This window comes from Oenanthe melanoleuca, chromosome 6 (genome assembly GCF_029582105.1).
Source record: "Oenanthe melanoleuca isolate GR-GAL-2019-014 chromosome 6, OMel1.0, whole genome shotgun sequence".
NCBI lineage: Eukaryota > Metazoa > Chordata > Aves > Passeriformes > Muscicapidae > Oenanthe > Oenanthe melanoleuca.
The window spans coordinates 9,134,144-9,148,491 of NC_079340.1; the positions used below are offsets into that span (position 1 = coordinate 9,134,144).

General features: G+C 36.4%; 1 protein-coding gene across 2 annotated transcripts in view; it reads left to right on the forward strand.

The window, feature by feature from the left end:
• Positions 1-14,348, forward strand: part of PARG (poly(ADP-ribose) glycohydrolase) — a 60,736-nt gene that overhangs the window by 7,487 nt on the left and 38,901 nt on the right. The window contains exons 4-7 of one of the 2 annotated variants that reach the window (XM_056494935.1): positions 210-396; positions 1,525-1,647; positions 2,353-2,436; positions 3,515-3,589. In XM_056494935.1, coding sequence (XP_056350910.1) covers positions 210-396; positions 1,525-1,647; positions 2,353-2,436; positions 3,515-3,589 — 469 coding nt within the window. The remainder of the gene's footprint in view (positions 1-209; positions 397-1,524; positions 1,648-2,352; positions 2,437-3,514; positions 3,590-14,348) is intronic. The other variant, XM_056494936.1, reaches the window with a different exon arrangement.

The following is a 14,348-nucleotide window of genomic DNA, read 5'->3' on the forward strand; positions in this document are numbered from 1 at the left end:
GTTTTGGTAGACATGGACTTGTGTGCCTTGGGGAGGGGAAGGTTGGTGATGGTGGGAGTTCTCCCCAAATAAAGCTTTGGCCTGAGGCTGCAGCAAAGTCTGGCAAGTAAGCTGTCTGCTGTTATTGTAACCCTGGGGTGGAAGTTTGTGTATTTGCCTATCAGTTTTTCAGTGGAAACAAAATGTTTCAATGCATTGTATTTTAACAGCAGGAAAGAAAAGTGTGAATTCAAATACCAGAGGCCAGGAAGGAAGATTGCTAAATACACACCACCTGCTCTGCCAACCAACAAGAAGTGGTTTGGAACCCCGATTGAGGAGATGAGAAGGACGCCGGCGTGTGGGGCGCGTCTGCCTCACCTGCGACCCTCAGCCAACCACACCGTGACCGTCAGGGTACAGTAGTGCACTGCATTGCCTCAGTCACAGTTCTGCCCAAGTGTACAGCAGTGTGAAATGCCACTTGCCACTCTTACATTTTGACATCCTTCTTGTACTATTTCTTGCCATTCCTTGCAAATGAACTGGGGCAACTGATTTTCCTGAAAATTGGCTATTCTGGTGCATAGAATTAGGATATTAAGATCCAGAAGAAACATAATAATGGTTTTGCTGCCTCTGTCTTGTCAAGTGCAAGTATTTTTGTTTTGTGAGAGGTTGTGAGTGCTTCCTTGACTGAGTTGTAAAGCCTGGGAATTTAAATATGTCTACAAGTGAAATTGGTACTTCCAGCATTTTCATGCTGTGTTTTCATTTTAATGTGATTGTGGTTTGGGTTCAAGACATACAAAAGGCTCAAGATAGTCAAAAGACAAATAATGAAGCAGAGTTTCTTGCAATTTTACCATTGCATTTTACATCAAATCTAGTAAGTTTTCCTTTAATCCTTTGGAGTAGTATGCAATCCAATTATTGTTGAAACAAAGCTTGACTGGAAAACTATGGGGTGATGGATAAATCCCAACCAAAAGAAAGGCATATTGAGTTTAAATACGTATTCTGAGAGACTTAGTGCTGCTAAAGGGCTGATTAGCAAATTAAGTCTTTAAGAATGTGGTGTTCCTTTTTTTTTTACTTTTCTGATATTCTGTGAAGTAAACTTGAGATATTGCTCTATCTATGATTCCTCATCCCTTTCAGGGTTAGCTTAAAAATACTATTTCTGCCCATGAGTATGGTTACATTTGTAGCTACATTTTGAAAATACTTTGATGAAAATATGTAGGTACTTAAATTGATAAATGAGGAAATCTTCAGCTGGTGATTTGATATATAGTGATTGAATATATTACCTTTATTTGAAGTTAAGGTGGCATTCTTTTTAACAAGTATAATGTAAGATTAACAGATGGGTTTTCCTCTGAGTAGCTATCATGTGGTCCATTTGTAGCTTTCCCCTTTCCAAAAAGGATAGCTGTAGATGAGAGCTTTTTAAACTTTATTTTTGCTCACTTTTCATTTCTTCCATTTAAAAACTTGAAAGTAGAGTCTGATTTTTTTTCCCCCTGTTCTTCTGTGTTACAGGTAGATCTTCTAAGGGAAGGAGAAGTACCTAAACCTTTTCCAACTCACTACAAAGATTTGTGGGACAACAAGCATGTTAAAATGCCCTGCTCAGAACAAAATTTATACCCTGTAGAGGATGAGGTAAGACTAAGTATTTACAGTTGTGTTATCAAATAAGTTTGTTTCCACATAGATGAGTTTTCAGTTTACTGCATTTGCTCAATTGTCAGACTGACTATGGAATTAAAAAATCAAGTCTGAAAAACTGGATTTTGGGTCATGATGCTTCTGACAGAGCAGAAGACTTTTTTATCCTGGTAATTATTTTGCTTAGCCAATGATTTGATAATATATATATTTCTATATTTATATGGAGTATAAACTTGAACTTCTTATACATGATGTATTTGTTTGCTTATGTATTTATATGTTATATATTTTGTGTGAAGCAATTTGCAATTTCAACAGATGTGAATGAATTTGTAAGCACAGTTTGATTATAATGCTCTGTTAGGTGTTGCTGACATTGAGGTGTACTTGACCTATATTCTGCTAAAACAATTGCAGATATTATCCCTGCATGGTTTGTTAGTCTGGCATTTCTTGTCACTGCTTGAGAATTAAACATACCCACTGAAATACTTCAGACTAGGGTGAATATAATCAGCAAGTGTGTCCTATAGTAAAATCTCTATAATGATTATTGATATTCCACTCAGAAACAAATTCTTACAGCCTCTGTTAAATACTCAGTCTTTTCACTAACTAGTTTTACAGGTGACAGTAAATGTGTCTTTATGTTTTGAATACCTTAATTTGACTTTATTTTGGGGTTTTACTTTAAAGAATGGAGATAGAACTGCTGGAAGTCGATGGGAACTAATCCAAACTGCCTTACTTAACAAATTTACTTGCTCACATGATTTGAAGGTAAGCCTGTCAGTTTGAAATCAAGTCTATATGCATATGAATACATTCAGTATGTCTGTATACTGCCAGTGATTCTGGCTTGGTTCTATTTATTTAGTAACTTAGAAAAATAAATTATGAAAAAGTATGCTGTTCAAGGAATTTCCTAAAGAATGAAGGTTCTTAATGAGTACTATTTATTCAGATAATTTAAATGAGTTGCCATTTTATAGTCTACCCAAAGCTGTGTTTGTCCAGCAGTATATACTAGTCTGTGGTAAACATAGCGTGAGGGTTTTGTGTAGCCAGATGGTTGGGGATGCACAGGCAAGAGAGTTGGAAATAGTAACTCTTCGCATCACTTCACTCCACTAAAATCACAAGTCAAGCTGCTGACAAAAATCTGCAGATTTTGGGGACTAATTGCTCTTTTGATAATTCTTACAGTTGTGTTGGCACAAAGTCTTAGAGTAGCATGAATATTATTTGGAGCTGCTTAGAGTTACTATTATGTTTTTTGGTGAAGAATAATGTAATTTAAGCTATATCTTAAAGACAGGGAAGGAGGAGGATGCAAAAGCCATAGATAAACTTTAAGTGAACAAATAGAGCTTCCCCAGCAAAACTGAGAAACTTCCCTTGATGTTATTTTATTTGGTATTTTTTTCTTGTGAAATTTTTAAGGGTGGTGGTGTTGTAAAGCATCTATTTAATTTTGCTGTGGGTCTGATTCTTTAAGTTCCTAAACTGGTACAACTTCTGCTATATTGCTTTTATACCTTAAATACCTTTTATTGGTACTGTTAGCAATAGCAGGCATGGGATGGGGAGCATTTATGTTGTTTGTTGGGAGATATGCCTTGCCTTGTTATGTTTTAGGAGAAAAAAAACCCCATAGACTGAAGCCAAAACAGAGTGCTCAGTATCAAGGATTTGCTCTATATTAATAGAGTAAATTAAGTGTTATGGATTTTGGTAGGCTCTGTGGCAGGTTTTAACCACCAGATGGTGCTGCTGCTTCAACAAGGAAATTTCATAAAATGATTTTTTTTCCATTAATAATGATCCATAACCCCTATTTTGTTGTGCTTCTTCCTAGGAGGCCATATTGAGGTACAATGTTGCTTATTCTAAGAAATGGGACTTCACAGCTCTTACTGACTTCTGTGAAAAGGTAAACCAAGTTGTTTTAAAACAAGAAGAAATGTAATACAAAAGTGACTGTTTTACCTATATGTTTCAATGCTTTTAGCTTTATTTCCATTTTCCAGAGTAAATGTTTCCAGTTGTCAGATATCTATGTAAGCAGCTATTTAGATTGTAGTTTCAGTTGAAACAATAATTATACTTTATAAAGTGGCTAAATTTTAAATTTTATACATGTAATTTGGGTTCTTCAGTAATATCTAAGCCTCCTGAAGATAAGGTGGTAGAAATGCCCTTTTCCTGTTTTGTGGCAACCAGATTTATTAAGAAATTGTATTAACCGTTCCAGTGTAGTGTTTTTTTTTTTTTTGTTTTAAGGAGAGTTGGTCTTTTTTGCCTTTCTTGTAAAACTTCAATGTTATGTTGCAGCGGTGTTTGCATAGACTGTGCTGTGCTGGCATAGCTGGAAAATTCTGCAATTTGGTGAGATGGTGAATTTAAACTGTAGAGCCTTTGAAAGACTTGGGGTGGGTTTTATAGCTTCAAGTATTAGGTATTAGTACTTTCATGGGGAAGATGGAAAAGTAGGTCTCAAATGCAAGTTGGACTATAATTAATGTACATCCTGATTGACAATCAGAAAGTATGTTAACTGAAGCATAATAAAAGATTAAATGAGATACATTAGAAATTGTTGTATTTTTCTTCAACATTTGAGAAGTACTTCTAAAACACACGTACTTGTTTTCTTGGGAGGGACTTGCTAAGCTCCATTAAGACTCAGTGGAAACTAAATTTGATTTGAAGTGAATTTTATTTGTTACGTATGCAAATAGATGTCTGTCTGGGCCATGCGATCAGAGGAGCTGTTCTATTCTCTCTGTTGCCTGTCTCCATTGCATGTGGGGAGGGCTCTTTCACAGAATTAATTTGCTTTTGCTTGGAGCACAATATTATTACTGCTGACAAGAGGCACCTATAAAAATCCTGGTGGTGAGAGCTGCTCTGCTCACCCATCTTGCAGATTTAGTGCTCCCCTCTCTCATCTATGGGATCACTGACATGGCTCCATGGTGGAAGCTGTGGACAGTCAGTCTCTGCTCCTATTGACTCTCCTTCTAAGTGAAATTAACTTGGTGTGTTACTGAAGCATACATACTTAAATTAGAATGTTTTAAAGTATGAGTGCTGTTCAGTTAAAAATCTGACTCAGGAACGTACCAGATTTGCGTCAAAATGCTACAAGCACAACTGAGCTTGTCTTGATGTGTTTGCACTGTGCATTTGGGATTCTGGAAATTGTGGGTGATTAGATTCAGAGATCATCAGCCAGAGAGCGTAAGTAATATCAGCTGTCTCCAGAGGAGAGGGAACAATAGGGAAATAAACTAGGGATCGGGCATCAATCTTGCATGAGGATGAAAAGGAAATTTCTGTATCCTGGGAGTGATGGTTTATTTGTGTGGTTCTCAGATGAAGGGAGGAGATCTGTTTCATACACAGATTTTTGACCAAGTTAAAAGAGTGTGGATCAGTATCTTAAATAAGAAACAGTGAAGAGCTTGTGACAGTCGCCTTTTGTAAACCACAGAAGCAAAAGCAAGCCCTGGCTTGCTTTGTTGAATGTATTGTGTTTAGTGAACAGGACATGTGGAGGGGATAGATTTTGCAGAGAAATGCTTGAATTTTTGTATTTTAAAGGGATGTGTGAACTTTCCAAGTTTTGTAAATTAACAAGGCATCTGATTAATTTACAAAAGCTTTCAAACAAGTGAGCAGGTCTTGTGTGAAGTTGACATCCTCTGTGGAAATGACCTAAATATACTGGCTGTAATGAACTGTAGTGCTTTTGAATTTATTGTATTTGTGAGTTAATGATTAAGGGCTTACCACTGGCCTATGTATTTTCTTGTTTATCCTATGATTTTGAGGGTACAGAGGAGCTGTTTCAGGTTTGCCCAGCCAAGGTTGAGGATGTTGGTTAAAAGGAAAGCTGGCCTGGGTAGTCAGCCCAAAGGGAGTGGCAGCAGCTCAACAGAAGGAGATGTGGTCACAAATAAATATTAAAACAGTCTGTGATTGTCAGATATATATTTATATCGTTGGGCACTATTTACTTTCAGTGCCTGCTTAACCAGGGATTTTGCAGTCTGATTTAGAAGGGAGCTGTGTCTGTAAATCTAGTTAAGTCTGTTTTGAGGATTGGTCAGATACTACTTCAATAGGTGTGTGTTTGGTTATATGCTGTTAGTTGTTTTATCTTCTGATTATGGACAGAGCTCACCTCACCTATTAATCTCTTAAATGCTGTCATATCAGTCTTCTGCTGGGCTTCCTATTTTAGGTAGTTCCTTGCAAGTTATACTATCAAAATACAAAATTCTTTTTAAACACTACTTTGTAAGATTCAAGTCAATTTTCTTATAATAACAATAGTTACCAGTTTATTTGGCTTAGGTTTATTTTCCCTTAAGATTAAAACACTCTCAGCTTTCTTAAATAATAGGAAATAAATATCATGTATGTGAGCCAAGATTTTTTTTCAGGACCTACAAGTTCTGTAGTTTGGTCAAAGTGTTGTCAGAAGAGGGAGCCCTCACACTTTTCAAAGGATTCTCTTGAATGTCAGTTAATGTGTGAAAGTATAATTCCTCTTTGTACAGTGAAGTAAATTGGGAAGTTCGGATTCTTTTCTGTTTCTTTTGACAATTTCATAGAACTTGTACATAGGACATGGAACTTGTTCATAGAACAATGTATATAAAGATCTTGGTGTCTGTTTACTTCAGATATCTGACACTTTTGCTGTTCTCTACAGAATTTCCACAGTCTTGTGTTAATTTATTTTGCCATCTGTCTGTTGATATTGGCATACATGCCTAGGATTTCTTCACTTTATTACTTAGTGGATGAAAGTTATTAGTGCTAATATTTTTCTTTGTACATGCAAAATTCTTGTCACTTGGAAGTGATCCTTGCATCTCTTTTCCTAGAACTTACTTAGAAACTAGGAAAGAGTAAGCAACAAGTAGAAAAGGAAATGTGAGGAAACCACTATGGATGGAGCTGTATTGGAACCCACAATATGTTTTAGATCAGCATTATTTCAGGGAATAATGGTGGGCTGGGTATTAATTACATGCTTTTGCTCGGCAGTGCTATGTACTGCAGCAGTTTTTATTTTTCTTTCTTCTAGATTTGCCATTCCACTTCCAGGCAAAACCAAGTTATATTTCTTTTTCCCAAGTGTGTGGAAATAAAAAGTCTAGTTTGGTCATTCAGGGCTTATGCTTTAGATTGATCTGTGACAGCAGCAACTTTATCTAAAGCAAAAAGTAGGGCTCTATCATTTAAGAGAATCGTGTGGTCTGCTGCTTTAGATTGAGCCTTCTTATGCTGGACATGCCTTGTTTTTATTATATTACTTTAAAGTCTCTTAGAGCTTAAGCATCATCCTTGTCAATGAGCTCTTCCTCTTATTGTTTGTATCTGTCCTGCCCTTTCAGGAACAGAGGAGTATTTAAATCTGAAAGTGGCACAGACTGAAGATTGAGTTTAGGTAAATTTGTGTGGCATAGGCAGTGATTGTCTCTGAGCTTCTGCAAGTGGTCAGGAAAAATGGATCACAGTACATCTTGCAGGTACAGTACAGTGAATCCATAACTATATTTTGTTTGTTTGGAGTCTTTGTTCATCTTGGTGGAAAGTTCAGGAAATGGAGAAGATACAGGGAGAGGAGTCAGGAGTAATACAAAGGTATGTAATAGTTTCCATATGAGCAATGTCTAAATAAGTTAGGATCATTTCACCTTTTCATCTTAGTTGAGGGACATGAGTGATGGGTATAACAGTGCTGGCCAAAATAAATATAAGGGTGGGTGAAGAGGAAATGACTGTCCATTCTTCTAGTACAGGAGTTAAGGGACACCAGATGAGTGTTCTTAGCAGGTAAGGATTTCAACACAAGACAAAAATAATTATTGAGATACTGAATAGAGGGCTGTGGAACCCATTGTCGGGAGCTAGGGGATGCTATGGCCTTACATCAGATTTTGAAGGAATATGGAGAAATTGCTGTTACAAAGATCTCACTGGCACTCACAGAGATATTTTGGTGGACTCTGGAATTTCTGGTACTGATTACTGCAAATAAGGAAGTACTGCTGATTACTTGTGCTTCTTTCTGTTAGACTTCTCTAGGAATCCTTTGCAGATGTGCTTTCATTGTACTGTTTTTCTGTTGTACATGGAACTATTGTCCATTTTTACATTCTTATGGCTTGGCTGGATTGAAGCTGAGAGTTGAGACAAGTGGCCTTGTCATGCAGGGTCTGTTGCTGCATAGTGTGCAGTATGAGATATTGCTGACAGAAAGGTATAGCATTTATACAATAGACTTTTTTAAGAGGCAAAAATACTAAAAGCCATTGACATTTTAAATGCTTGAATCACTTAAGGCACTTATGCCTTTCAAAATTTGCTTTTCCAGGTTCTCTTTAAACCCTTGGTGCCTACTTGACTCAAGTAGGAATACTTAAAGGGGATAAGCTATCAGTATCTTTACAAAGACATTCTCCACTGTGTAATACTCAGTTTCCAACTGTTAGATTTGCTTCTAGTGTAGAAAAAAACATGTCTGTGTCTGCAGTGCCTGTGTATGGGTGCCTTGTGGTCTTTTTGTCTTTTGGGAAAGCTGTTTGAAGCCAATCAGTCTATTTAATGGCCAGTAATTGCATATATGCTGTTGATTCCCGTGTAAATTCAGCATTCAGGAAATCCTTTTACATTATGAAAGAAGCTGTATAACTTTTAACTTTGGATTTTTCTATGAGATTGAAAGAAAAATTATGATGGTGTCTAAAAAGACCAATCTCTTCCTTCTTTATACTTAATTACAGAAAAGAATGTCCAGCATAAAGGAAGAATTTGCCAGACTGCTTTCTCTGTCCTCCTCTTTCTCCTTTCTAGTCAAGTGTGAGTTCACTGGTTTTAGCCTCAAAACTGACTGTTAGCAGTTGGGGGTTTTTTGTGGCACAAATCTCAGCTTATTCTAAAATCTGATTAAAAGTTATGTAGCAAGAAAACAAAGTCACTTGTCAAACTGAAGGAATATATTGTTATTTTTCTGCACCCTTTAAAAATAGTTGTCTCAGAATTACAGCTGTAATTAGTTTTGATAAAAGGAGTTCCATTTCTCACTTCTTTCCACTAAAACTTATATCATGGATGCTACTGCATGCTGGATCCTTTTAGAAGTCCAGAACAGCTGGCATGTGAGACTTTGTTACTGTCTGCTTTTACATGCTAGTCTCCATTTGTAAGTTTTTAGAACTTCACTTAATGCTATTTTAAAATTTTCCATAAATGTAATTTAAAAACACATAAACTAAGTAATAAAATAAATATGTAAAGAAATTGATCTATAAATACAACTTTTTCTATTTTCCACAAATGCCACACATCCATATAATGTGTGTTTTGGTCTTCCAAAAGTCTGGTTTCCTTTTCTTGCAAAATTGCAGTTAACTCTTGTAGTAGTTTTAGTTGTACTAGTTGTACTGGTTTTTGTTTTTACAAATCCTTGCCATTTTAATTTTGGCCTAGCAGTATTTGTATAGGTGTGTGCATACACACTTTCTAAAATACCACTTTTTCTACTGCAGGTGTTGCATGCAGATTCCAAAATATGAGAGAATATTCTGAAAGTGAGGAGTAAAGGAGCTTATTACAATGAGTCTTGTTAGTCGGTGCTTTGCATTTAAGAATAATTAAAGTGAATAGAAGAACACTAATGTAGTTCACTGGAGCACCTAGCACATGTATGTTGCTGATTGTGGTGCAACCTGTAAAACCTGGGATAATATCTACAGAATGTGCTTTGTGCATTTTGGCCAAAGTGTAGTTTCTCATTTAAATGCATGCTACTACCTAGCATACTAGCATGTTTGGCCTGAACTTGTTACTTTCAGAAAATGTCACATACAAGTAATTGAGTTAAGATAGAGCATAGTGAATGATAGAGAACTGAGCAAAACAATCAGACATGCAAATATTGGCAGGATGTCTGCTTCCTCTCTAAGAAGAATTGGTTGCATTTTGAAATAACTGAATAAAATTAAGAACTTTATTGTCAATGAAATACTCTACTTCAATTGCAGAATTGCAGACAGCCACAGAACCACACAGCCATTGTGGGTGCATAGTTTTATCTCTAATAACCTCAAAATTAACTTGAGAAAAATTTCAAATTACCTGGGTAATTTTGGAAATTATGGTTCCATTTTTTTTTCCATTTTTTTAAACTTTCATCTAAAAGAAATCACTGTAAATGCAACATCTGAAGATGATGCAAATGCAGTGTAATTTAATTGGATTATGGTTGAGCTCTAGATTTTAATTTGAAAAAGACCAAACTCAGAACACTGCTAAGTTAAGTATGTGCATATCTTGGGAAATCTTTATGTTCTAATAAAGTTTCACCCCACTCCTGTCTCCTTGTAGGTCTTGTGAACCATGACAGTCTTTCCTGTTTGTTTTGTGGTTTGAATGACCTGCTTGAAAAAGTGATTGCTGTAATCAGTGAAACTGGAATAGAAGGAATTTTGAAGTACCAAAATTTTCCGGTGACTGGGTTTTTGATAAATAATTTTTATAATTGTCTGGACAGTACTAACAGAAGTGTGCATTGTACAGAGATGTCAGCACTACAAATGTAGGCTTTTAAGCGAGAAACAGAATGTCCCAAGGCTGAAAATAGCCTATCCATTGCTCCTTGTTGGATTTTACTTTAGTCCAGATGTTTCCAAGCAATTTTCATTACATCAGATTACCTTTTTAAAATCTAAACTGAAAAGGTCTTTTGAGTGTGCAATGAAGGGTTTTCTTTTCACAGCAGCAGAAAGGAATTTATTCCCATAATGAACAAAAGGTGAGCTTTCCTGTGGTGGGGGGAATATGCATCTTGTATACATTCAGAAACATTAGAAACTAAACATTTTAGAGAAAGAGCATTGAATTACAGGCTTATTCTTAGTTTTCTGTGCTGTCTTGGCAGAACAGTCAAGTATTTTTTAAGTGGTGTTTTATAAGCACTGTTGCAGTGACTGTTGAGTTGGAATTATCAGAGCAGGGATAACTGCACATAGCAGGTGCAGAGATATAACTATACTGTGTCCCAAGTGCTCCTGGATGCTCAATGCTTTCATAAAGTTCTATGTAAAGACACATTCTGAGAGTCTCTTTCATAGTTTTTCACTGTATTGAAAACATTTTTGTTTGAAAAACGAAAGAAAAAAGCCCTAGTAATAAAAATAAAATTCTGGGTTTGAAGGTTGCCTTCTGATATTTGGCATCAGAGGACTGTTGAATAGATTTCTTTACTTCCATTGGATTATGTGTAAATCATCATTTATCTCTTCACCTATGTATCTGAAATGACTAAGAAAAGCTTTGTTGTTGTGTGGGGGGCCTTTCCTTAGCTGCTTAGTGCTTTTGGATATTTTTAAAATATTTTATTTATAATATATTGAGCTGTTAGAATACGAAAGTCCCATGAAACAAACCCTGATGGTCAAACCTTTCAAGAGAAATCCTCCCTGAAAAGGTGAACATGTGGGTAGGGAAGTGATAAAGACACATTGCCATTTTTGAGGATGACTATGAAGTATAAATGAAGTAGCTTGTAACTATATTCCTGGCTTTTCTTCTCCTTCTCCTTCCTTTTCATCTGAAAAACTGAATTTGTTTATATGGCTTCCTTGGAGAGTTTGTTACTCCTGCCATGCATTCTTTGAAGAGCAGGTTTATGAAGGTGGCCAGGTGTGCGTCCTCAAGATGGTCTGAGGGTCTTATTTGGCCAATAACATATTAATTACTTGATATTTTTATTTAATTATTGGTCATTTTCAGCATATGTAATATTGACAGTCAAGCAAAAAATGGTCTATAGATTGGTTAAAGTCTGCAATGGTATAGTTTTATCTTTACTTGATCCTTTTTTCCCTTTTTTTCTTTCCTGTGCTTGACTTTTTTGGTTTGGTTTGGTTTTTTGGCATGTTTAAATAAAATACAGTTTTCGTAAGGGTAACGGCTGTGTTGTTTTGTGAAGCTTTTTGTGCCAAGGTTTCAAAAGTGGTTGCAGAATGTATTTAGATTGGCAGGTGAAAGGTACTTTATCTTTCTCTCATGTTACAGCTCTTCAGTAGAGACAAGGTCACTGTCCTCTTCACTGTTCTACTTCCCTAGAATAACTTGAAAGTACTTAGAAAGTCGTATTTGACTTTTCATCCCAGGACTCTGCCACTGCTTTGAAAATGGCTATGATGCTTCTACTCATGACAGAACCACTCTGCAGGAGCATAGAGGTAGAAGCTATTGGTGAGCATAGAGGTAGAAGCTATTGGTGGCCTGAAGGGTAGTGAAAGTGACTGCGGTTAGATTTCCAGTTCCTTGGAAGTATAAACTGGGCTTTTAAAACCATTAAGAGAAGATTGAAAAACAAACACTCATTCTTCTCTCAGATTTTATTTAGAATGTTTAAAAGCTTTGAGAACAAAGCAGCAGTTGTTAAGGATGATACACCTGAGAGATTATTCCAGGGTTAGATTGGCAGAAGACATGAATGATGCTTCGGGGGGAAAAAAATTAAACAAAACCAAATTAACCTCTGCCTTGTAAGCTGTCGTCTTTTTTCCTTTTGAAGTGTCAGTTTGTGATTTTGATAAATGTCAGAAGCATTCTTGTTCTCAAATAAGATTCTTCTCTGCATAATCCAGTGTTACGCTTTCTTCCTTCTTTCCTCCAAAGATTACTTTGTCCTTCCTTTTGTTTCTAATCAGACAAGTGCTCAATAAATGGGATGGATTTGACATCTAAGTGTGTTTCCTGCTGAATTAGTATTGCAAGAGAACCAGAAGAGCCAGATGAGAGTATTCTTTCCTGCAGTTTTGGAAGTTCATTGACATGATAAAATGGAAATGCACGCCACACCCCCCACCCCACATTTCTTCTATGTTTCAGTCTTGTTAATATGTACAGTATTTGACATTATGATGAGTCTGTTTTACAGAGGTGTATGAGTTACTGGGTGGCAGCCTGGTGTCTCTGTCTGGGTATGAATACGCTGATAGTTGTACAGATTGCCAGTCTGAGGTTAGTTACTTTCATGTAAAAGACTTGAATGTCATAACCAGTGACAATTGCTTTATTGGCACTGCAGAGTTCTAGTCATGGATTTAGACTTCAACATATTTAAGTGTATGCAAAAAGCACGGGACTTCTGGATGGGACAGGAGAACAAGTAAATAAGTACAGACTGCTCTGGGAGGAAGAGAAAATGAAAACAGTGCAATAAAGGAGCAGCCACATGTTGTGATTGTTTGGGCACACTCAGATATTTAATGTCTCAAAATCACAAAATCATTTAGCCTCATAAGGACCCTGAAGTTCTTAGAATTCAACATTAACCCAGCACTGCCAAGTCCACCACTAAACCATGTCCCTAAGCACCACATCCACACATTTTTAAAATACCTTCAAGGATGGTGTTTATACCTTTGAAATATTTAATGTGCCTCAAAATACAAATAAAAACAAAAAGAGATACTTTATTTGTAAAAAAATGGAGATAGTGAAGAAGGAAGAATAAAAAAAAAAAAACAACAACCTTGTTCCTGAAATTAGGAGAATGAACTGTAAATAGAGTACATACAAGTTATTTGGCTTGTCCAGTTATTTAGTTCAGTATTATCACCTCTAACCATATGATATCTTACATTAGAATAATTTGGAAACTTGCTGGAAAGTTCAGTGTAGTAACTGTAGATGGTTCAGAGCACTGACAGCATGAGGCATTATGGCAGCTGTGAAGGAAAAAGAAGGTCAAAATCTGTTAGAATTAGGAAATAAGAGACACAGTCTGAAGGAAGCACTATGGTTTTCCTCTTCAGCAACATGATTCAATTGGTCCTTGTCCTGCCACAGAAGTTAATATGGGGATGTAAAACCAAACAGATTGGAAGCATTAAGCCATTGCTGTCTTAGTATGCCTGTTGGCATGATGGCTGTACCTTTCTGTGTGATAGATGGAGCTGTCCAAATTTGTGTACCCTACATGCAGTTTGTTTGCTTTGATGAGCTGTCAGATTTAGATTTAAATGCTCTACTATCACTGTCACCCCATGCTACCTCAGATCCTTCTTATTAGGCCTGTCAGGCATATTCGTCCGCTGCATTTTGGAGGACTGGTTTATAGTGACAAGAGGCCATTACTTACAGCTGTGTTTAGTCAGGCCTCTTTGCTGCAGGATAAATGTTCATTTTGCTAAATTGCAATGCAGGTTTAGCCAAGAGCTCATACCTCTGCTACGGCTCACTGAGCCATTTGCATCTTAGGAATTGGAGCCTTAAGTCCTGTTCATTTAATCAGTCACTCCAGTGAAAATAGTGATGGAATTGCCAAATTATTTCTTTGGTAAAAAGCAAGTCATGCTTTTGCAACTCTGACTCCATATACTTTTCCCTCAGGATATAACCCCTGCATGTATTTAATTCCCACATATTTTGACTGATTGGAGCACTGAATAAAGTCAACACTGTATTTATGTTTTTGTTTCAAATACTGAAGGAAGCTATGAAGGAAAATAGTGCATAATAAGGAAAGGAGAAACTGATCAATGGTTTAAAACCAAAATTGCTATGGTACTTAAATGTGTTTTCCTTTATGAAAACTTGTTGACAGCCATAGAAACTCAGTCCTTTCTCTTAATGTTTGCAGAGTTGTAGCCTTG